This window comes from Bufo gargarizans, chromosome 3 (assembly GCF_014858855.1).
Source record: "Bufo gargarizans isolate SCDJY-AF-19 chromosome 3, ASM1485885v1, whole genome shotgun sequence".
NCBI lineage: Eukaryota > Metazoa > Chordata > Amphibia > Anura > Bufonidae > Bufo > Bufo gargarizans.
The window spans coordinates 565,856,366-565,881,293 of record NC_058082.1 but is presented as its reverse complement, the minus strand read 5'-3'; the positions used below and the strand labels follow the sequence as shown (position 1 = coordinate 565,881,293).

The following is a 24,928-nucleotide window of genomic DNA, read 5'->3' as shown; positions in this document are numbered from 1 at the left end:
CTCTATGCTGTCCCTGCTCTCTCCCTATAGTGTGGATAATGCCTCCCTATTATATCCCTACACTATCTCTAAGCTGTCCCTGCTCTCTCCCTATCTCTAAGCTGTCCCTGCTCTCCCCCTATAGTGTGGATTGAGCCTCCCTATTATATCTCTACACTATCTCTAATCTGCCCCTGCACTCTCCCTACAGTGTGGATAAAACCTCCCTATTATATCTCTACACTATCTCTAAGCTGCCCCTGCACTCTCCCTACAGTGTGGATAAAGCCTCCCTATTATATCCCTACACTATCTCTATGCTGTCCCTGCTCTCTCCCTATAGTGTGAATTAAGCCTCCCTATTATATCCCTACACTATCTCTAAGCTGTCCCTGCTCTCTCCATATAGTGTGGATAAAGCCTCCCTATTATATCCCTACACTATCTCTAAGCTTTAGAAAAAATGTGATTCATTACCACTAGAGATGAGCGAATTTCTGAAAAGTTTGATTCGTCCAGTTCGCCAAATTTTTCGTAAAAATTCATTTCAATCCGAATTTATTTGCAGCAAATTGCGTTAAAAAATTTCCTGGCTGTAGAGAGCCTTATAGTGGTGTAGAACACTGTGCCTTGCAGTAACACAAATAGGGAGTCTGCTGTGGTAGTGAAATAATTCTGTGAGTCCGTATGACATGCAGATGACAGGCGTCAGTCTTAGAATCACTACACACATCACTTATTTGGGCAGTCACGGGGCCAAAGCTGACCAAATAACTCAAGTGTGAACTCAGCCTTACAGGTCGATGTTAGCATCAAGAAGAAGCGCACTCCTTTTACACCCTCGTCAGCTGATTCCACATAGATGTCTACAGAACCTGTTCTATTAAACACTTATACAAGTAGAACCCCCGACAGAGTGGAAAGGGTGTCAGCATTAAGTTTGTGTTGACAACACTAATTATTTTGCGCTTCCTCTGATCCGTCAGAACAATAACCCACAGAAAACGAATCCTGTCTGTGATGCATCCGCCTTTACTCGGTCAGCATTTGGTCAGTAATCCATCAGTATTGCTAATGCCAAAAAAACAGGAGTGGAACCAAAACAGAGATGACACGTTAATAGAATATTTCCATGTCTTCTGTGTTTTGTACCCACTCCTGCTTTTGGCTACCAAATCATAAGTCAATTCTGATGCGAAACCGAAATGGAATCATGTACTGGAAGGTGTTTCTGCCTACCGATCTCGATGAAAGGTGGCAGATAGTGATACCTAGTAGCCTGGCCCGAAGAGTGGAGCTCAAGTGACATGAGAAGGGTTCCCGACCTCCCACTGCTGCTCCTCCTCTCCTGTTACCTGTGTAAAAAAACACCCATTTCACCACACATTGTTTGTGCTCCAATGTACTTCCTCTCCATCAGTTTAGCCCCCTCTCATGTGGCCGTGAGATATAGGCACCACGTCTCCAGTCCCCTGACCAGCCAGATTTATCGGCATCTGTTCCAGGACATGAAGCAATGGAATGACGTTGTTCATTTTGTAGTCCTGGCGACTGAAAAATAACGTGGCGTTGTTATGGTTGCCTCAGGCTTGCTGAGGGTTGGACCGCTTAGATGTCCTTGTCCATGAATTCTAGAGAGCGCTGTTAGGTTCCTTTTAGTAGTCATCCATGCTCCTGTAGGTGTAGATGAAATCTAGAGAGCTCTTACAAGGGCTAGTAATTAGTGACGCTCTACAAAGCATGAATTGAGGGTAATAAGCAGAATCTCTCTTTACTGAGGGCTACCCGCCCGTATTTATGCAGGTCCCCATCTGGTGGACACTCCCCTAGGGGACCAGATGGAAGACTGTGACACAGGACAGATAAACAACAGTTCAGGACACGCAGGCACAATACATCCCCACAATGCATTCTGGTTTTCTCCTCTCTGCCCCGGAGACAACCGAGGAGTAATTAAAATTATCTCTCAGAACAAAGGGAGATCGCCAATACACATGTGGAGACAATAGGACAGACATCACTACTCCAACATACAATGTCACAACCATTACAGTAAACATAGACATGTAACACATCCGCAGATAGCTCCGGTCTGAGTGCATATTATTAGGTAAATGGCATTCAGTACTACACGAATACAGTAGAATCGCCATGGAGCCAAAGTCTTTACTTTCACATAGTCTTTCGTTATTGGAATGGGGTCCTATGGAATAGCTAATCTGGGGTATCACTGTTCAAATCGGGCAAGTACCAAATGACCCGGCTTTCATGTCTTAAAAAACCTGAAATACATGGTTGCAACAAAGTATCAGCCAGAGTGTAACTGTAACAACTGTAACAGGCGTCCTCAAAGGGCCTGAGAAAACGGCAGGTGTCACGCATGAGCTGCCACTGCCTGACATCGAAATTACACAGGGGAGTACTCCTGTCCGCTTGGATCATCAAGAAGTCGTTTATGGCCTTTCTCTGTTCGTACGTTCAGACCAAAATATGAAGAGTGGAATTCCAAAGGGTGGAAACGTTACATATCAGCCTATGTTGGGGGATGCCGTTCTGCCTCTGCGGCTCAAGGAGGGTGTGCTTTGCGGTGTACGAGTGGCTGAAGCACATGCAAAGTTTCCTGGTTATTTTTAGGATGTCTTGCAGATGGGTGGTAGACTTCAGGAACCGCTTGACAACCAGATTAAACATGTGTGCCATGCAGGGCGCATGGCATAGCCCTCCTTGACGCAGTGTAGACACCATGTTCTTCCCATTGTCGGTCACCATGGTTCCGATTTTGAGTTGTCGCAGAGAAAGGCAGGATTTGATTTCTTGATGAAGGACACGAAGCAGTTCCTCCCCTGTGTGACTCAGTTCGCCCAGGTAAACGAGGTGCAGAATAGTGTGACACCACCGTACCCTGCACATGTGGTATGCTGGAGGGGCGCTGTGAATTGTCCCTGCAGTGGAGGCTGAGGACAAGGTGGAGGATGAGGAGGCAGAGGCGGACATTGTCGCAGGACCAACAGCGTGAGAATGTGGAGGCGGAAGCGGCGTGACCTAGACAAGTTGATGGTGTGGCTGTGCAGGAACCACATTCACCCAGTGGGCCATAAAGGACATGTATTGTCCCTGACCTTAGTTACAGCTCTACACGTTGGCTCTGCCCTGCACTTTGGCAGACACCGACAGGCTCAAGGACTGTCCCACCTTCTGTTCTATAAGCCATCAGTTCTCTGAAAGGTGCAGAGTCCACCACTTGGAAAGGGAGGGACTGCAGCACCAGCAACTTGGACAGGAGCACGTTCAGCTTCTGTGCCGTTGGATGAGTGCACATATATTGTTGTCTCTTTGCAATCACTTTGGTGATCGATTGTTGACGGAATGATTGACGAGGAGGAGGAGGAGGAGCATCAGGACCAGCAGATAATGGGATGGACAGACAGCTCCCTTCGGCTGAGGTGGTCTAGCCTTGACTGCCTGAAATCGGGTGCATGCAACTGGGTGATGCAGCGGTTGCTGTGGCAGGCTGGACCACCACATCGGAGCCACGGTTCTCTCAGGCCATTTTATGGTGATGCTGCATATGTTGACGTAGGGCCGTGGTGCCAACATTGGCACCCTGGCCACGCTTCACCTTCTGCTCACAGATTCGACATATGGCCATTTTGACCTCATCCAGCGGCTTAACAAAAATGGCCACACCGCCGAGCAGGTAATTTTACCCCCAACAGTTTCGCACTGACTGACTGCTACCGCCTCTGCTTCCGTGAAACCCTGCACCGCTACTTTCTGGGCAGATAGGCTCCTGTGAAGCGGGTGGTCTACCCCGGCACGTTTGGTTCCCGACCTCCCACTGCTGCCACCCTGCTGACTCCCGGCCATGCCAGCAACTTGCTGGGTCCGCCGCTGCCTCACGAGCAAGCTGCCACCCTCTTCTCCTGATGATGAGGAAACCCTAATTCACCCAGCTCCCAAGTGTGATCAGCTACATCATCATCATCGAGTACTGTCTGCCCGTCACTGATGTCCTCCTCAACCGTCTCTGGGTCAGGAGCTTGACCGCTCGCAACACCAGCTCCCACGCCACTCTGCGCCAGAAACATTTAGGCCTCTCCCCCTCCTCTGTACAGGGCCTGTCACTTCTCTGTCTGACATACTGTTAGATCAAATAAATAAATAAAAAGGAAATTAAAACACCCCAAAAAGTCTGTAAATGTCTCACTTTACCACACAACGGCTAATAAGCCCTTTTTCCCCACTAATACACTACAAAAAATGCTTTAGACCATAAAACTGCCCCTCACAAGGGCAAAGATAACGTAGAAATATCTCCTTTAATAACCCCAGTTAATGCCGGTATCACACAGAACCTGCACCCCAATAACAGGAGCGGTTTGCTGGAATTACAGAGCTGTATACTGGTAATGTGGATCCTCAGTCAGTGCAGCAAGGTGTAATAGGATTGTTCCTGTATTCCCCAGGATGTAACCTCCCGACTGAACCCTGTTCTACAGAAATGCTGTGGATGATTCCTCCCTGTCCTCTCCCTGAACTTCTATACAGCAAAATAAACGTTTAAAGTTTAAAGTGCACTGGAAAATGGCTGAATACAAGATGGCTGCCGCTATTTATAGGGCTGTGACATCACAGGCTGGCTGGCTGCTGATTGGCTGCATGCATGGCATTGTGGGTGATCCCGCCTTCCCAGAGTTCCTTGCTCCATGTCCTCACACGTGCAGCAGCCATTTTAGGAAAAAGTGCAATTCGTTACCACGAAGCGTGAGGAAATTCGGATCGAATTCTAATTCGTCAACTTCTATTCGCTCATCTGCTAATTATAACCCTTCTCTGCAAACACAACCTATATCAGAAGGGACTGAGGGGAGCGAGAAGAAGAAGACATGACAGTGAAGTGTTTTAACTCGCACGGCAAACACAACCTGCATCAGGCTCAGTCCCCTTCTCCTTTAATATACCAGTGTCGATCTGCTGGTGCAATCATGTGACAACGGAGCTTCCCCAAAAATGTGACTCATGGGAGAAACCCAAAGTAAAAAACAAGCATCTTCTGTATTTGTACAAATCTCTGAAAGAGTATTGGAGAAGTATATGAAAAGGAGTATCATCAAATGTGTCTCCTCTGTTAATAAGGAAGGAGGTTGACCTGACACCATAGGATCATCTCAGATGTAAAGCTAAGGCATGACACCATGAGGTTCCTTCATTTCACATAGGATCATCCTAGAAATAGAAGTGAGACATGACACTATGTGACCCCATCAGGCCATATAGGATTCTCCTAGGAATAGAGGTAGAGATGTAGCAGGGTTAACACACACTTAAATATTAAATATGAAACATCTGTAGGACATGACACCACATGGCCCCATCAGGTCAAAGAGGATCATCCTAGAAATGGAACTGAGACATGACACTATGTGGCCTCATCAGATCACACAGGATCATTCTAGGAATAGAGGTAAGACATGGCCCTATCAAGTCATGTAGGATCCTCCTAGGAATAGACATGAGACATGACACCACTCTACATGGCCCCATCAGGTCACATCGGATCATTCTAGATATAGAGGGGAGATGACACTACTGGCTTCATAATATCACTTACAGTCAAATTGTTGTTTTAGACCACTTGTTTAGCCAGTATCCACCAATATATTGGACCATCACTGGTCGTTATAATGATGGCTGATGGAGCACTACAGATACCAGTTACTCCAAACACCTCTCTCATTGATAAGACTTTCTATTCAAGTCTAGATGTTTTCAGGACTAGACACTTATCAGCTGACCATCTCAAGAGCAGCCTCAATGTAAGAAATGTGATAATTCTGATGATTTCCACCCCATGTTAGCTAAAACAAAAGTTGGTGGTGTTTTCTGAGTATATATAGGGTCACACAAGGCCACTGTACTCACCAGGACACATGGAGTACTCAGCATTGATGGTTTCCTGGCTGACCTTGTTTGTTATGGAGCAGCTGATATTCCAGGGAGCAGAAGATGACACTTTGAAGAGTTGACCCTCTCCTTCAGAAGCAGCCTTCTCCAGTAACAATTCTCCATTTGCTATAATTGAGGTTGAGACATTTGTCCCTTTCTCTGCCCTGCACAAAACCACTGGTTGACCTTCCGAGACACATGAGAGACTGATGACCGGTTTTGAGACGGCATCTATTGTGGCAAAGAGAGAAATCAAAGAGTTTATCAGGTCAAGACAGAAGGAAAGTATAGGGGCATCTCCCAGCAGCAACACAACCTACAATACAAGGACTGTGGAGGGTTGAACATATCTGGGCAATTTATTCTCCACGACTATAAGTGGCACAAGCATGCAGAGATGAGAACTCTGTACATCCAGATGTTCCCTTCCTTACCTTTCCTCTTGATATCTCCAAAGGTTTAAATATTCAGATCAGTACATCTATAATGATAGCTACGTTATAAATCTTGTCTCCTGTTGCTGCCACAGTAGTGTGATCTGTCTGCAGTTCCTCCTCCGTCAGAACTCCGTGGCCCCATCCTATCTACCCCTGTTTATAGATCGGCCTCAAGTGGCATCAAGATTTTCAGCTGCAGTTCTTTAAGGTGTTGGCACAGAGTGATGAGGGGAGAGTTGCAGAGAGCGATGAGGAAAAAGCAAAGATATAAAATATTTTTTTCTCCACTGTATTCACTGAGGAAAATAAAAGTAAATTCCCCATTAAAAGTGTCCTGTCTGACCCAGGAAGAAGTACAGCAGCGTCTTAAAAAGATTAAAATAGACAAATCGCCAGGACCAGATGGCATACACCCCCGTATCCTAAGATAATTAAGTAATGTCATAGCCAGACTCTTATTTCTGATATTTGTGGACTCTGTACTGACAGGGAATGTTCCACAGGATTGGTGCATAGCAAATGTGGTACCAATATTCAAAAAGGGTCCAAAAGCAGAGCCTGGAAACTATAGGCCGGTAAGTGTAACATCTGTTGTGGATAAACTGTTTTAAGGTTTTCTAAGAGATGCTATCTTGGAGTACCTTAATGAAAATAAACAAATAACGCCATATCAGCATGGCTTCATGAGGGATCGGTCATGTCAAACTAATTTAATCAGTTTCTATGACGCGGTAAGTTCTATACTTGACAGCGGCGAATGAATGGATGTCGTGTATCTGGACTTCTCCAAAGCATCTGACTCTGTACCACATAGAAGGTTAGTATATAAAATGAGAATGCTCGGACTGGGAGAAAACGTCTGTATGTGGGTAAGTAACTGGCTGAGTGATAGAAAACAGAGGGTGGTTATTAATGGTACAGACTCAGATTGGGTCACTGTCACTAGTGGGGTACCTCAGGGGTCAGTACTAGAGAGGTCACTGTCACTAGTGGGGTACCTCAGGGGTCAGTACTGGGGGGACACTGTCACTAGTGGGGTGCCTCAGGGGTCAGTACTAGAGGGGTCACTGTCACTAGTGGGGTACCTCAGGGGTCAGTACTGGAGGGGTCACTGTCACTAGTGGGGTACCTCAGGGGTCAGTACTAGAGAGGTCACTGTCACTAGTGGGGTACCTCAGGGGTCAGTACTGGAGGGGTCACTGTCACTAGTGGGGTACCTCAGGGGTCAGTACTGGGGGGGACACTGTCACTAGTGGGGTGCCTCAGGGGTCAGTACTAGAGGGGTCACTGTCACTAGTGGGGTACCTCAGGGGTCAGTACTGGAGGGGTCACTGTCACTAGTGGGGTGCCTCAGGGGTCAGTATTAGGGGGGTCACTAGTGGGGTACATCAGGGGTCAGTATTGAAGGGGTCAATGTCACTAGTGGGGTACAACACAGGGTGATGGAGGGGTCACTGTCACTAGTGGGGTACCTCAGGGGTCAGTACTGGAGGGGTCACTGTCACTAGTGGAGTACCTCAGGGGTCAGTATTAGGGGGGTCACTAGTGGGGTACATCAGGGGTCAGTATTGAAGGGGTCAATGTCACTAGTGGGGTACCTCAGGGGTCAGTACTAGAGAGGTCACTGTCACTAGTGGGGTACCTCAGGGGTCAGTACTGGAGGGGTCACTGTCACTAGTGGGGTACCTCAGGGGTCAGTACTGGGGGGGACACTGTCACTAGTGGGGTGCCTCAGGGGTCAGTACTAGAGGGGTCACTGTCACTAGTGGGGTACCTCAGGGGTCAGTACTGGAGGGGTCACTGTCACTAGTGGGGTGCCTCAGGGGTCAGTATTAGGGGGGTCACTAGTGGGGTACATCAGGGGTCAGTATTGAAGGGGTCAATGTCACTAGTGGGGTACAACACAGGGTGATGGAGGGGTCACTGTCACTAGTGGGGTACCTCAGGGGTCAGTACTGGAGGGGTCACTGTCACTAGTGGGGTACCTCAGGGGTCAGTACTGGAGGGGTCACTGTCACTAGTGGAGTACCTCAGGGGTCAGTACTGGAGGGGTCACTGTCACTAGTGGGGTACCTCAGGGGTCAGTACTGGAGGGGTCACTGTCACTAGTGGGGCACCTCAGGGGTCAGTACTGGAGGGGGTCACTGTCACTAGTGGGGTACCTCAGGGGTCAGTACTGGAGGGGTCACTGTCACTAGTGGGGTACCTCAGGGGTCAGTACTGGAGGGGTCACTGTCACTAGTGGAGTACCTCAGGGGTCAGTACTGGAGGGGTCACTGTCACTAGTGGGGTACCTCAGGGGTCAGTACTGGAGGGGTCACTGTCACTAGTGGGGCACCTCAGGGGTCAGTACTGGAGGGGGTCACTGTCACTAGTGGGGTACCTCAGGGGTCAGTACTGGAGGGGTCACTGTCACTAGTGGGGTACCTCAGGGGTTAGTACTGGAGGGGTCACTGTCACTAGTGGGTACCTCAGGGGTCAGTACTGGAGGGGTCACTGTCACTAGTGGGGTACCTCAGGGGTCAGTACTGGAGGGGTCACTGTCACTAGTGGAGTACCTCAGGGGTCAGTATTGGGCCCTATTCTCTTCAATATATTTATTAATGATCTTGTAGAAGGCTTGCACAGTAAAATATCATTTTTTGCAGATGACACTAAACTGTGTAAAGTAATTGACACTACAGAGGACAGTATACTGTATATATACACTACAGAGGACAGTATACTGTATATATACTACAGAGGACAGTATACTGTATATATACTACAGAGGACAGTGTACTGTATATATATATACTACAGAGGACAGTATACTGTATATATACTACAGAGGACAGTATACTGTATATACTACAGAGGACAGCATACTGTATATATACTACAGAGGACAGTATACTGTATATATACTACAGAGGACAGTATACTGTGTATATATACTACAGAGGACAGTATACTGTATATACTACAGAGGACAGTATACTGTATATATACTACAGAGGACAGTATACTGTATATATACACTACAGAGGACAGTACACTGTATATATACTACAGAGGACAGTATACTGTATATATACTACAGAGGGCAGTATACTGTATATATACTACAGAGGACAGTATACTGTATATATACTACAGAGGACAGTATACTACTACAGAGCGATCTGGATAGATTGGAGGCTTGGGCAGATAAGTGGCAGATGAGGTTTAACACTGGTAAGTTATGCACATGGGAAGGAATAATGCAAGTCACCCGTACATACTAAATGGTAAAACACTCGGTAACACTGACATGGAAAAAGATCTAGGAATTTTAGTGAGCAGCAAACTAAGCTGCAAAAACCAGTGTCAGGCAGCTGCTGCCAAGGCCAATAAGATAATGGGTTGCATCAGAAGGGGCATAGATGGCGGTGATGAGAACATAGTCCTACCACTTTACACATCACTAGTCAGACCACACATGGAGGACTGTGTACAGTTCTGGGCTCCAGTGAACAAGGCAGACATAGCAGAGCTGGAGAGGGTCCAGAGGAGGGCAACTAAAGTAATAACTGGAATGGGGGGACTACAGTACCCTGAAAGATTATCAACATTAGGGTTATTCACTTTAGAAAAAAGACGACTGAGAGGAGATCTAATTACTATGTATAAATATATCAGGGGTAAGTACAGAGATCACTCCCATCATCCATTTATCCCCAGGACTGTGACTGTGACGAGGGGACATCCTCTGCGTCTGGAGGAAAGAAGGTTTGTACACAAACATAGAAGAGGATTCTTTACTGTAAGAGCAGTGAGACTATGGACTCTTTACGGTAAGAGCAGTGAGACTGTGGACTCTTTACGGTAAGAGCAGTGAGACTATGGACTCTTTACTGTAAGATCTGTGAGACTATGGACTCTTTACTGTAAGAGCAGTGAGACTATGGACTCTTTACTGTAAGAGCAGTGAGACTATGGACTCTATACTGTAAGAGCAGTGAGACTATGGACTCTTTACTGTAAGAGCAGTGAGACTATGGACTCTTTACTGTAAGAGCAGTGAGACTATGGACTCTATACTGTAAGAGCAGTGAGACTATGGACTCTGTACTGTAAGAGCAGTGAGACTATGGACTCTTTACTGTAAGAGCAGTGAGACTATGGACTCTATACTGTAAGAGCAGTGAGACTATGGACTCTATACTGTAAGAGCAGTGAGACTATGGACTCTATACTGTAAGAGCAGTGAGACTATGGACTCTTTACTGTAAGAGCAGTCAGACTATGGACTCTATACTGTAAGAGCAGTGAGACTATGGACTCTTTACTGTAAGAGCAGTGAGACTATGGACTCTTTACTGTAAGAGCAGTGAGACTATGAACTCTTTACTGTAAGAGCAGTGAGACTATGAACTCTATACTGTAAGAGCAGTGAGACTATGGACTCTATACTGTAAGAGCAGTGAGACTATGGACTCTATACTGTAAGAGCAGTGAGACTATGGACTCTATACTGTAAGAGCAGTGAGACTATGGACTCTATACTGTAAGAGCAGTGAGACTATGGACTCTATACTGTAAGAGCAGTGAGACTATGGACTCTATACTGTAAGAGCAGTGAGACTATGGACTCTTTACTGTAAGAGCAGTGAGACTATGGACTCTATACTGTAAGAGCAGTGAGACTATGGACTCTGTACTGTAAGAGCAGTGAGACTATGGACTCTTGTAGTAGTAGTCCGGGTCCCTTGGTACTGTCGAATCCCGATCCTTGTGAAGTACTATTAGCTCTTTTAGATATAAGGAGACTTGCAAGTGTAAGCAACCAGCACCGATGAAAGAAGACTCGCGTACAGTCTGCTTAGTTTCCAAGAAAAATCTGTGTCTCTGTTAACATGTCTCAGACCTTTTACTAGGCTAACCCCACCCTCCATGGCACATGGCCGCCCAATAATATTACAGTCAGGCAGGTACAATCCACCTCATGCCTTAACCAATAGGAATACATTTCAGAACTGGAAGGGACATATTTGGACACCTCCTGAGAGTGCCGGTGAGTGGAGCTCAAACATGCTCATGTGGCCTGCTGATCACAATCCACCACCAATCCCAGGACACGTGCAAATGCCTCCAAATGAATCCACCTGTCCTTAAACGGATATTGCCCTCTAATCGGACAACATCCATTTAGTCCAGTCTCCCACCGACCCAAAGTGAACCTCTGTTAGACATGGTTCCGAAAGGGGGGATCAGTCTCTGAGGAAGGTCTTTTAAAACAGGGTCGACCAAGAAAGGTGATATAGCATTCACATGGACACCAGTCCTACCAACCAATGTTTAGCAGCATATTTTAGAATCCCTGTAGCAGATCAGTCATTCTGCTGGACTCACCCAGGACATGGAGGTTGAAGGTGTCCTCTGTGCTTTTTGCTTTGTTTACATGGTAGGTGGTGATGATGTACTCTCCGGCATCGTCCGGCTTTACATCGTGCAGCTGCAGGCTTCCATTAGTGGACAGTGAACAGTGTGGTCTCCGCTCGTTATTACAGTCTCGTTTATTGCAGTAATCATCCACACCCGCCAGTTGTCTGAGGAATTGCCTCGGTCTCTTGAATGTCCATACAAACCTATTACATAGTATGCCACTCGTGTACTCCAGCCTCGTGTCCAGGGGGATCACAATCTTCCCACCACTGGCTGCAAATATGTCCTGGACAAGGGCTGGAAGAGAAAGGTCCATATATTAGAGGCAGAAGTATATACATTACAGCCCATTATACAGTCTGCAGCAAGGTCCAAGAGAGCAGAACATAGCCATCAGCTGCGGGCATGGACAGGAGGGAAGATAGCAGAATAATATTCGGCAGATTTATAACAGACTTTTTACTTCACTTTATCTACCCCTGTAGACCAGGCTGATACATTTTACCTGCTCTAAAACATTGTAAAGCTGGACTAGGTTAGGCCATGTTTTCAGTCTTTATTTCCATTCACTGACAGCAAGCACAGATCTTGTCTAGGCATGCACTACACCATGATCAAACAACGTCAAGTCATACTCACAATATGTCCCATCCTGAAGCTGTGTGCTTCCAGGACTTAGTGCAGCACAGGCACTAGGAGAATAAGACCAGAGAGCGGTGAGTAATACCAGTGCTAGGACTAGGAGCACCATACTGCTTCCTGGGCCCTGAAAATAAACCCATTTGTTCTCCTCCCAGGCCCCTTCCTGTGTTTAGGCCCCATAGCAGCCACTTCCACTGCTTCCATGGCAGCTATGTGCCTGGTGTGTGTCATGGGTGCAGTGGTGGAGGCCACCACTACTGTAATCTGGATTGACACCACAGTGGGTAGGGACTGTATTAGTGCCATCGTGACTCACTGAAACACACTGCTTAATATTGTGCTTGTGTTTCATGAAAATGCGCTTGTGCCTGAGTTCCCATAAAGTTGCACAGGGAGGTGGAGGTTCTAACAACCCTCCCAGGGCTGACTCCGCTCTCTGAGAAGAGAGGAAGGAGAGTGTGATGTCTGAGGGAGAAGAAACACCTCATTGTGGAGAGTTATCTAGACTCCAGAGTTAGCTCCATGCACCAGCCTCTAGAAGGAAAAGATTACAGGCGATCCAGAGAGGGAGTGAGAATATTGGCAAAGGAAGGTAACTGTCATTTATCAGGCTCCAGTCTCCTTTGCATTAGGTGGAGAAATTCTAAGCTAACGGCTGCCCACCATAACCAAAGACAGAAAGGCCACCTGTCAGGAGATAGTATTCCTAGAGAGGATACAGAAGTATATTATATACAGTACAGCAGAGATAGTCCATCGCTCCAGCCTGGAGAAACCAGGGAGGAAGATTGATTGTTATAGAGGAAAACTGCCTCTTATGCAATTTTTGGGAACTAACCTGAGCCATTGTAGAAGCCGCCTTGCTGTAAATTACTTTTGCGCACATTGATGACCTTTGGATCAGCTTCAGTAAAGTACTGGGAATTTGTTAAGAGAACTGGTCTCCTTATTGTGCAAACTTATCACCTATTTGCACCTTACGGTGGTGGCATCACGGACACCAGGGACCCTGCCTCGACAGCACCTTAAACTCACACCACCAAGGGCACCTCAATCACCATCTGGCGGTGTTGTGGAAATTTTATTAGGATGTTTCTTTAATATATTGTGTATTGTCATCATGTCTCTCAGTGTCAGGGTAAACCATTGGAGTGGATATCTTCCTGTGGACGTGGAGATGAAGCACGCATGAGGATCATAGTAACTTTATTGGGCATTGATCACTGAGCAAGGCTGGATCACTGGAGCACTCCAGTGGTAATGGGAGATTATTGTGTACATGTGTTTTGTTAGCTGGCGGTTATTGTATTGTATTGAAGAAGTGATGGTGGTTTCTCATCTTCCTGTATGTTTGTTACATGAAGGAAGTGGTAGGGTGATGGACCGGCCCCTTTCTATAGTTAACCCTTTGGCTATAAGATAAAAGTGAGGAGACTGGGCAGGAGGAGGAGCAGCGCTAAACAGAAGCTCTACGAAGAAACACTTTGACTCTTGATTAGAGTTGAGCGGACACCTGGATGTTCGGGTTCGAGAAGTTCGGCCGAACTTCCCGGAAATGTTCGGGTTCGGGATCCGAACCCGAACCGAACTTCGTCCCGAACCCCATTGAAGTCAATGGGGACCCGAACTTTTCGGCACTAAAAAGGCTGTAAAACAGCCCAGGAAAGGGCTAGAGGGCTGCAAAAGGCAGCAACATGTAGGTAAATCCCCTGCAAACAAATGTGGATAGGGAAATGAATAAAAATAAAAATAAAATAAATAAAAATTAACCAATATCAATTGGAGAGAGGTCCCATAGCAGAGAATCTGGCTTCACGTCACCCACCACTGCAACAGTCCATTGGCATATATTTAGGCCTAGCACCCAGGCAGAGGAGAGAGGTCCCGTAACAGAGGATCTGGCTTCATGTCAGCAGAGAATCAGTCTTCATGTCATAGCAGAGAATCAGGCTTCACGTCACCCAACACTGGAACAGTCCATTGTCATAAATTTAGGCCCTGGCACCCAGGCAGAGGAGAGAGGTACCGTAACAGAGGATCTGGCTTCATGTCAGCAGAGAATCAGTCTGCATGTCATAGCAGAGAATCAGGCTTCACGTCAGCCACCACTGTAACAGTCCATTGTCATATATTTAGGCCCAGCACCCAGGCAGAGGAGAGAGGTCCCGTAACAGACAATCTGGCTTCATGTCAGCAGAGAATTAGTCTGCATGTCATAGCAGAGAATCAGGCTTCACGTCACCCAACACTGGAACAGTCCATTGTCAGATATTTAGGCCCCGGCACCCAGGCAGAGGAGAGGTTCATTCAACTTTGGGTAGCCTCGCAATATAATGGTAAAATGAAAATAAAAATAGGATTGAATGAGGAAGTGCCCTGGAGTCCAATAATATATGGTTAAGGGGAGGTAGTTAATGTCTAATCTGCACAAGGGACGGACAGGTCCTGTGGGATCCATGCCTGGTTCATTTTTATGAACGTCAGCTTGTCCACATTGGCTGTAGACAGGCGGCTGCGTTTGTCTGTAATGACGCCCCCTGCCGTGCTGAATACACGTTCAGACAAAACGCTGGCTGCCGGGCAGGCCAGCACCTCCAAGGCATAAAAGGCTAGCTCTGGCCACGTGGACAATTTAGAGACCCAGAAGTTGAATGGGGCCGAACCATCAGTCAGTACGTGGAGGGGTGTGCACACGTACTGTTCCACCATGTTAGTGAAATGTTGCCTCCTGCTAACATGCTGCGTATCAGGTGGTGGTGCAGTTAGCTGTGGCGTGTTGACAAAACTTTTCCACATCTCTGCCATGCTAACCCTGCCCTCAGAGGAGCTGGCCGTGACACAGCTGCCTTGGCGACCTCTTGCTCCTCCTCTGCCTTGGCCTTGGGCTTCCACTTGTTCCCCTGTGACATTTGGGAATGCTCTCAGTAGCGCGTCTACCAACGTGCGCTTGTACTCGCGCATCTTCCTATCACGCTCCAGTGCAGGAAGTAAGGTGGGCACATTGTCTTTGTAGCGTGGATCCAGCAGGGTGGCAACCCAGTAGTCCGCACACGTTAAAATGTGGGCAACTCTGGAGGCCCAGTCATTGGTGGTGAAGTGGTGCTGTTCTGTAGTGCGACTGACCCGTGCGTGCTGCAGCTGAAACTCCACTATGGCCTGCTGCTGCTCGCACAGTCTGTCCAGCATGTGCAAGGTGGAGTTCCACCTGGTGGGCACGTCGCAGATGAGGCGGTGAGCGGAAAGGCCGAAGTTACGCTGTAGCGCAGACAGGCGAGCAGCGGCAGGATGTGAACGCCGGAAGCGCGAACAGACGGCCCGCACTTTATGCAGCAGCTCTGACATGTCGGGGTAGTTGTAAATGAACTTCTGCACCACCAAATTCAGCACATGCGCCAAGCAAGGGATGTGCGTCAAACCGGCTAGTCCCAGAGCTGCAACGAGATTTCGCCCATTATCGCACACCACCAGGCCGGGCTTGAGGCTCACCGGCAGCAACCACTCGTCGGTCTATTGTTCTATACCCCGCCACAACTCCTGTGCGGTGTGGGGCCTGTCCCCCAAACATATGAGTTTCAGAATGGCCTGCTGACGTTTACCCCGGGCTGTGCTGAAGTTGGTGGTGAAGGTGTGTGGCTGACTGGATGAGCAGGTGGAAGAAGAGGAGGAGGAAGCCGAGAAGGAGGAGGTGACAACAGGAGGCAAAGAATGTTGCCCTGCGATCCTTGGCAGCTGAAGGACGTGCGCCAAACAGCTCTCCGCCTGGGGCCCAGCTGCCAATACATTTACCCAGTGTGCAGTTAGGGAGATATAGCGTCCCTGGCCGTGCTTACTGGTCCACGTATCTGTGGTTAGGTGGACCTTGCCACAGATGGCGTTGCGCAGTGCACACTTGATTTTATCGGATACTTGGTTGTGCAGGGAAGGCACGGCTCTCTTGGAGAAGTAGTGCTGGCTGGGAACAACATACTGTGGGACAGCAAGCGACATGAGCTGTTTGAAGCTGTCTGTGTCCACCAGCCTAAATGACAGCATTTCATAGGCCAGTAGTTTAGAAATGCTGGCATTCAGGGCCAGGGATCGAGGGTGGCTAGGTGGGAATTTACGCTTTCTCTCAAATGTTTGTGAGATGGAGAGCTGAACGCTGCCGTGTGACATGGTTGAGATGCTTGGTGACGGAGGTGGTGGTGGTGTTGGTGGTACATCCCCTGTTTGCTGGGCGGCAGGTGCCAACGTTCCTCCAGAGGTGGAGGAAGAGGCCGAGGCGGCAGCAGCAGAAGAGGCCGAGGCGGCAGCAGCAGAAGAGGCCGAGGCGGCAGCAGCAGAAGAGGCCGAGGCGGCAGCAGCAGAAGAGGCCGAGGCGGCAGCAGCAGAATAGGCCGAGGCGGCAGCAGCAGAAGAGGTAGCAGGGGGAGCCTGAGTGACTTCCTTGGTTTTAAGGTGTTTACTCCACTGCAGTTCATGCTTTGCATGCAGGTGCCTGGTCATGCAGGTTGTGCTCAGGTTCAGAACGTTAATGCCTCGCTTCAGGCTCTGATGGCACAGCGTGCAAACCACTCGGGTCTTGTCGTCAGCACATTGTTTGAAGAAGTGCCATGCCAGGGAACTCCTTGAAGCTGCCTTTGGGGTGCTCGGTCCCAGATGGCGGCGGTCAGTAGCAGGCGGAGTCTCTTGGCGGCGGGTGTTCTGCTTTTGCCCACTGCTCCCTCTTTTGCTACGCTGTTGGCTCGGTCTCACCACTGCCTCTTCCTCCGAACTGTGAAAGTCAGTGGCACGACCTTCATTCCATGTGGGGTCTAGGACCTCATCGTCCCCTGCATCGTCTTCCACCCAGTCTTGATCCCTGACCTCCTGTTCAGTCTGCACACTGCAGAAAGACGCAGCAGTTGGCACCTGTGTTTCGTCATCATCAGAGACGTGCTGAGGTGGTATTCCCATGTCCTCATCATCAGGAAACATAAGTGGTTGTGCGTCAGTGCATTCTATGTCTTTCCACCGCTGGGGAAGGGCTAGGTGGATGCCCTTGGGAAACCCTGCCAGCGGAGTCTTCAAACAGCATAAGAGACTGCTGCATAACTTGAGGCTCAGACAGTTTCCCTGGTATGCATGGGGGTGATGTGACAGACTGATGGGCTTGGTGTTCAGGCGCCATCTGTGCGCTTTCTGCAGAAGACTGGGTGGGAGATAATGTGAACGTGCTGGATCCACTGTCGGCCACCCAATTGACAAATGCCTGTACCTGCTCAGGCCTTACCATCCTTAGAACGGCATTGGGCCCCACCATATATCGCTGTAAATTCTGGCGGCTACTGGGACCTGAGGTAGTTGGTTCACTAGGACGTGTGGCTGTGGCAGAACGGCCACGTCCTCTCCCAGCACCAGAGGGTCCACTAACACCACCACGACCATGTCCACGTCCGCGTCCTTTACTAGATGTTTTCCTCATTGTTACCGTTCACCACAATAACAAAAATATTATTTGGCCCAATGTATTGAATTCAAATTCAGGCCTTTTTTTACAGACACCTAACACTATCTGGCATCTATTTAGGTGCCGTATTACACTAATACAGGCACAGCAGTAACCACAGATTTAGCTGGATATAAATTTGAGGCCTAGTATTTAGGCGCTGGGTGACAGATATACGTTTACTGACAGAATTAGACTTGGAAATGCACAGTAGCGGGTGTGTGTGAAGTTATTCAGAATGACCCTATCCGCACCTTCAATCTAATATACCCTTTTATGGATAGATTTAAAGTTGGCCTGATACAGCAGAAACCACTCAATTAGGAAATTGCTAAATTGGGAATTGTACTTCAACCCAGAACAAAAAATGTGCTTTGACGGACACTAAATAACTTGCCCAGCCACACCAGTAACGACAGATTTAGCTGGATATAAATTTGAGGCCTAGTATTTAGGCGCTGGGTGACAGGTATACGTTTACTGACAGAATTAGACTGGGATATGGCCAAAAAATAACCACACTATTGCTGGTTAAATGCACTTGGTGTGACAGCTTGACCAACCACACTATTGAGGGTTAAATGCACTTGGTGACGGGCGCAGCTTGCTCCTGATGTAGTATATGGCCAAAAAATAACCACACTATTGCTGGTTAAATGCACTTGGTGTGACAGCTTGCCCCTGATGTAGGATTTAGCCAAAAAACAACCACACCATTGAGGGTTAAATGCACTTGGTGGCAGCTTGTGCTGGCGCACCACAAGACACAAAATGGCCGCCGATCACCCCAGAAAAAAGTAACTGAAAAACGCTCTGGGCAGCCTAAAAACAGTGAGCAATTCAATATCAGCAGTTCAATCACCCACAGCTGCAGATCGATCACTGGATGGAGTCTTTTGGAGGAGTTAATCTGCCTAATCTCGCCCTACTGTCGCATCCGCAACCTCTCCCTACGCTAATCAGAGCAGAGTGACGGGCGGCGCTATGTGACTCCAGCTTAAATAGAGGCGGGGTCACATGGTGCTCTGGCCAATCACAGCCATGCCAATAGTAGGCATGGCTGTGACGGCCTCTTGGGGCAAGTAGTATGACGCTTGTTGATTGGCTGCTTTGCAGCCTTTCAAAAAGCGCCAAGAAAGCGACGAACACCGAACACGAACCCGGACTTTTACGAAAATGTCCGGGTTCGGGTCCGTGTCACGGACACCCCAAAATTCGGTACGAACCCAAACTATACAGTTCGAGTTCGCTCATCCCTACTCTTGATGAGTGTTACCTTTCCTTACACAAAAGAGCTTGATACACCTGCTTTTAAGCACAGGGAAATTCTTTTTGGTTGGAGTACTTTGGCGCACTTTTAGCGCAGCTTGGATATGTGCATCTGACGCAAGCGAAGTTCTACAAAAAAGTGGCGAGCCAGGTATAACAAGGGAACCGACTGATTTTTTCCTCTGCACAGCAGATAAGGGGGAGTGAAAGTAAACTGTAATTTTGTCTGCTGCGTCAGAGGAAATTTCGGCGTGGGGAAACAACGTTTTCGCTCTCTTTGTGTAAGGACGAGGTAAGTGCTTTTCCATTGTGTTGTTTTTGGTGGATCTGAGTTGATTGTACAGGGATTGTATGGCGAGATTGTGATGTGTGTGCTGAGCAGTACAGAGCATCGTGTTTTTTCTCTGTTTTTGTGTAACTTTTATCACCCGCAGAGTGGAGGTTTGCTCTGGTTTCGGGGGTGGGGCACAGGGAATAGAGAAACTGTTTTGTTTAATTTGGTTTTTCTATTGCTTTATTTTGGAGACACCATCTTGTCTTCCTTTGTGTGTCAAACCATGTGGCTTTGGCAGACATCTTTGATTTACTTTGTGTGAAGACCATGTGGCTTTGGCAGACATCTTTGATTTCCTTTGTGTGAAGACCATGTGGCTTTGGCAGACATCTTTGATTTCCTTTGTGTGAAGACCATGTGGCTTTGGCAGACATCTTTGATTTCCTTTGTGTGTCAAGCCATGTGGCCTTGGCAGACATCTTTGATTTCCTTTGTGTGAAGACCATGTGGCCTTGGCAGACATATTTGATTTCCTTTGTGTGAAGACCATGTGGCTTTGGCAGACATCTTTGATTTCCTTTGTGTGAAGACCATGTGGCTTTGGCAGACATCTTTGATTTCCTTTGTGTGAAGACCATGTGGCCTTGGCAGACATCTTTGATTTCCTTTGTGTGAAGACCATGTGGCTTTGGCAGACATCTTTGATTTCCTTTGTGTGAAGACCATGTGGCTTTGGCAGACATCTTGGTTAGTTTGGTGCTCCAGGTTTTAACAAGGAATTCATTTTAGTTTGAGCTGGTTGACTTTTAGCTTTTAGTTTTGGTGTCTATGGAAAGCGATTTGTTTGTTTTTGCCTCAAATGTCAGTTTTGTCCAGAATAGTTATTTTGTCTTTTTGTAACCTTTCTATGTACAGTTTGATTTTGTTTTGGCAAGTTTTGTGCTGGATATCGGTTGAGTGTTCGGTTATGGTATAGCTCAGTGACCAGTCTGATACTGGAATCATGGCAGGGATATCTGCTACCTGACGGCCGACTCCTTACTCATACTCACCTGTCCTTTGAAACACACACACCCCACACACAGGCCATCCCCCCACCTTTTCACCAATCCATCCCCTCCCAGCATCTCATACCCCTTACCTTTATCAAAAACCAGGCTGGAATAAATCAGCCACAGCAGCCACATAAAATATAAATAACCATATAAGTGACCATAACGCTAATAATCAATTCCTTGCAAGGGGAGGTCCTTGAAGCCACAAATAACAGAAATACCCCACTGGGGTGCCATCTTGCCTCCACCCATTGTTTGCCAGCTCGGAAGCACCCCGGAATGGCCCCCACTTCAATGCCGCCACCACTGGGAGTCCAGCCCCAACCATGGAGCCCTCCTATCATCCTCACCAGTGAATAATCCAACTTCAAGGACCTCCCCCCGCCACAGCCACCGTGACAAGACCTTCCCCCTTATCTCCACACCTCACCGACCAAACCCACTTACCCCCGACCATTCCCGTAATCTGCCATACCCCCCTCCTTCCCATCATAAAGGAAAGGGTAGGTGGGTGGGACTCTTCTTTCTTCTACCTAAAATGGCACCTTCCTTCTACCTGCCTCATTCTTTTAACCCCTCAACCCCCACCCCTAAACTCAAATTATCCAATCCATAACCCCCGTGATTCCTCTTAATCTGCCCCCCTTTACTACCTGTCCGGCCATAACTTTGTGTGAACATTAGTGGCAGTTTAGCGGTGAAATTGTCCTATAGTTGAGGATTCTGCTTAATGTTTGTATATCTGTGGCTGTTACACTGGATTGTAGACTTGTTTGGCATAGTTAATACGGGTACTACAGTGTAGAAAGGAGGTGCTTGTAGTTCTGTGCCAAAAGTATTAGGACAACTCCTAGAGATCAGTACCAGTGTCTTTTTTTTGTAGCAACCATTGTGGTGTTTGTACAATGGAAAGCATTTTTAAAGAAGTTGCAAAGTTGAAGGACACGGCGGCCATTCTTCAGGCTATGCAGGGATCTACTGATCCATGGCTGCAGGCCCAGAATTGTGTAGCAAACCTGATCGGTACCAGAAAATGTCGCAAAAGGAAAGGCAAGTATGCTCTGATGTTTGCTGCTGGGTGGATAGCGGATAAATATCAGGAGTCTTGTAGGCTGAAGCTGAGTTTGGAAGGAGAAGTGGAAGATTTAAAAGTGGAAATTGTTAAATTGAGATCTCTTGTCCAGCAGGCAGCTGAAGCTAGCCCTGAGTATGAATGTACTGTGAGGTGTAATACTGCGCTGCGCAGGGAGAATGAATGGCTATCTGAAAGCCTGACGCATGCACAGGGTGCTGTAAGGGAATTGTCTGCTCTCTGCAGGAGGACAGAGGATGAACATTCTCAGTGCTTAGTGCAGCCGGAGTCATTGAGACAACTGTTGGAGAGTAATGTGTCTGGGGTTAGAGGCAATGTATGGGCTGTAGGTATGGAGAAGTCTGAGGACTGTGGGTCACATAGTGGATCCGACTCAGGGATGGAGATGGACAATGTGTCTGACCCTGGAGTTGGAAGTGTTGACACAAGGCAAGAAGATTCCTCAGATGAGTCCGTGGTAAGTGGACTCAATACAGATAGTAGTGTGGGATCTAGTCATGCTGGGATGGTTAATGTTGTGCAGCAAGGCAGATCACCATGTGCCCAGAGAAGGTATTGTGCGCGAGACAAGCTATTCGTTGTTTTGCATGCAGGAGATTTTAGCACATTGCAAGATATTGTGACGTCGCTAATGGCAACAGACACAGGCATGTTAAGTTCCACCAGAACCTCCTAGAAGTAGAGTGGTTTATTCAGCAAGGTGGGGTAATAGTCCCAGACATGGTTCCTTGCAAAGGTATAGGACCCAGGGACAGCCAAGGTCATGGATCCAGGAAGCAGATTTTAAATCCCAATATGAATGGTTAAAATGTGAAACTCAGAGAGGAAAGAGATCGGTTCCTGGAATTCAGCAGAGTTTCTAATTTTGTGTGCCAGAGAAGGGGAAATGACGAGATGTTATTGAGGTCTTTGTAAACCATTTTACTGTTTGTAAAAAAGAAAAAGAAAAGAGGAACTTTAAGACCTAATTTAAATTGACCTTTCCCTTCCCCTGGAAACCGGTTTTGGGACCTTGTAATGTTAAATCCTGCTTCTTTGGTAAAATGAATCTGAAGCCGGCTGCATTCTTAATGTGGTCACGGTTCTGCCTGATGAAGGACTTATACTAGCCCGAAACGTTGCTTCTGGTGTACCACTGTGCCCGGCGGAAATAATATGAAATAAAATTCACTATGCATCATAATTGCTGTTGGAGTGTCTAAATCCATACGATGTATACCGTTCTTGTGGTGGAGCCAATTTTGCCAGGTTAAGGAAGAGTGCTGTGGTCAAACGGATTTGAGCTTATTGTGTAGTAACATAACCCATTCCCTTGGTATACAAGCAGTCAAAAGAACACTTCTTGCGGATCCCCTGATGCCCCCATCTCAGAGAACCTTCATTACTAATTCCATTCACTTCATCCTCAACCACAATGACTTTATTTTCCAAGACACTGTATACGAGCAACGAAAAGGGACGGCAATGGGCACTAAATTTGCCCCGACCTATGTGAATTTATTCATGGGAGCTATTGAGGAGGACACGGTTTCCTGACCCACCTAAATATTAGGTTTTATAAGAGATACATCGACGATATAATCCTCATATGGGAGGGAGAATCCGAAACTCTGTTATCTTTTGTAAGCCATACCAATAATAACACCTGGAATATTACCCTAACGTTAGAACAACATCCCTCTGAAGCCACCTTCTTAGACTTGGATCTAAAGATCATCAATAACAACATTACTACTAGGACACACTTCAAAAAAGTGGTCACGAACAGTTACCTTGATTTTAAGAGCTGCCACCACAAGAGATGGAAAAAAATTACCCCGTACAGCCAAATGAGGTGGATCCGCAGAAACTGTTCTGATGACGGAGTCTGTAAAGAACAACTTGCCATTCTCAAAAAAAGATTTTCAGATAAGGGTTATCCCAATAAACTTATACAGGAATCAGAGAGTAGGGTCCTTAAAGAAAGTCAAAGAGATAGCTTGAAAGGTAAAGAGAGAAAACAGAGTGACCCCTCACATGCCAACTTCAACTACAAACATTCCGAGATCAGAAAGATTCTTAATAAACATTGGAAAATCCTCCTAAAAGACCCCGTTATAGGCGCGACAATTCCAAAAATCTCTAACCAAACTATATAACGATCCCTCTACCCTTAGACCCAAAACCAACAAGACCCACCCAAGATCAGGCTCTTCCAAATGCGGTATCAAAAGGTGTAAATGCTGCGATATTATCAGCCGCTATGCGGAACGGGTCATACTACCACCTCCTAGAGAACCAATTATACTACGCCACATTATGAATTGTAGCACCTCAAATGTTATATACCTTCTACAATGTCCTTGTGATCTCCTGTACGTAGGACGGACAACCCAGTGTTTAAGAGAACGGATGAATGAACACCGTTCGAACATATGACGAAAAATAGTAACACATAGAGTATCTCGTCACTTCTCACTGCACCATGACGGGGGCCCATCCTCATTGAGAGTAACGCCCCTGGAATCGGCTTTTTTGTGTCCTCATCAACACACAACACGTACCACCCCCCCACATCCATGATTTACCCACTGTACTGTGGTTGTAACACCTTCATGAGTCCATTACTCTCTATGTACATTGGTTAATCGTACATTTCACTAGGATATATGTGTACTTTTCACTGTATCTATTGGTGTTTTTACTAATTTAGTTTGACTACGCGCATATCTTTATCTTGAGCACAGACACCGATGTTTTATTATGTGCTCAGATGCTGTTATTTTATTCCATTTTACTCCACTTTGTCCTCTTTTGTACATTTCTGGTTTTATTCGTCTGATTAGTTCTTAACCTAGTCCCTGTTGACCGTGCATATTCTAGTGCGTATCATTTATCATCCTTTATTATCATTTATTATCATTATTTTTAATATATAATATTTTTTAGGTACTGTTAGATTTTGTTTCGTTTTTACCGGCACCCCTAGGGTCTTTATACACATGAGATTTGTTTCACCCTTATTTGCATATAGATGTCCTTTATAATTTTATCCCCCCCTCTGTTTTTACTTTATTACTCTAAGTCCCGCCCCCATGAGCTCATTGGCGTTCATACACGTCTACATCTCCGTGTGTCTTGGCCGCCGTTGTAATCCTCTGCATTTGGAGCCAAAAAGATGAATAATTAATGTAAAGAAACGGCGCTCACCGGGGAACAGGAAGCCCGGAAGTACAGTGAATTTCCGGTCCAAACCCGGTGGAACGCACGAGGGCCCGTGCGCATGTGCTCCAAAGGAACGCATTGGGTCTCGTGCGTTCCACTTGTGTATTTCACCGGGTTTGGACCGGAAGTCACTGTACTTCTGGGCTTCCTGTTCCC

At 47.0% G+C, this 24,928-nt stretch overlaps 1 protein-coding gene across 3 annotated transcripts in view; it reads right to left on the bottom strand.

The window, feature by feature from the left end:
- The window catches only part of LOC122930714 (hemicentin-1-like), a 72,669-nt gene that overhangs the window by 34,819 nt on the left and 12,922 nt on the right, over nucleotides 1–24,928 (bottom strand). For all 3 annotated transcript variants that reach the window (XM_044284276.1, XM_044284278.1, XM_044284279.1), the window contains exons 2-3: nucleotides 11,736–12,065; nucleotides 5,902–6,156 (exon numbers count right to left, since the gene is read on the bottom strand). In XM_044284276.1, coding sequence (XP_044140211.1) covers nucleotides 5,902–6,156; nucleotides 11,736–12,065 — 585 coding nt within the window. The remainder of the gene's footprint in view (nucleotides 1–5,901; nucleotides 6,157–11,735; nucleotides 12,066–24,928) is intronic.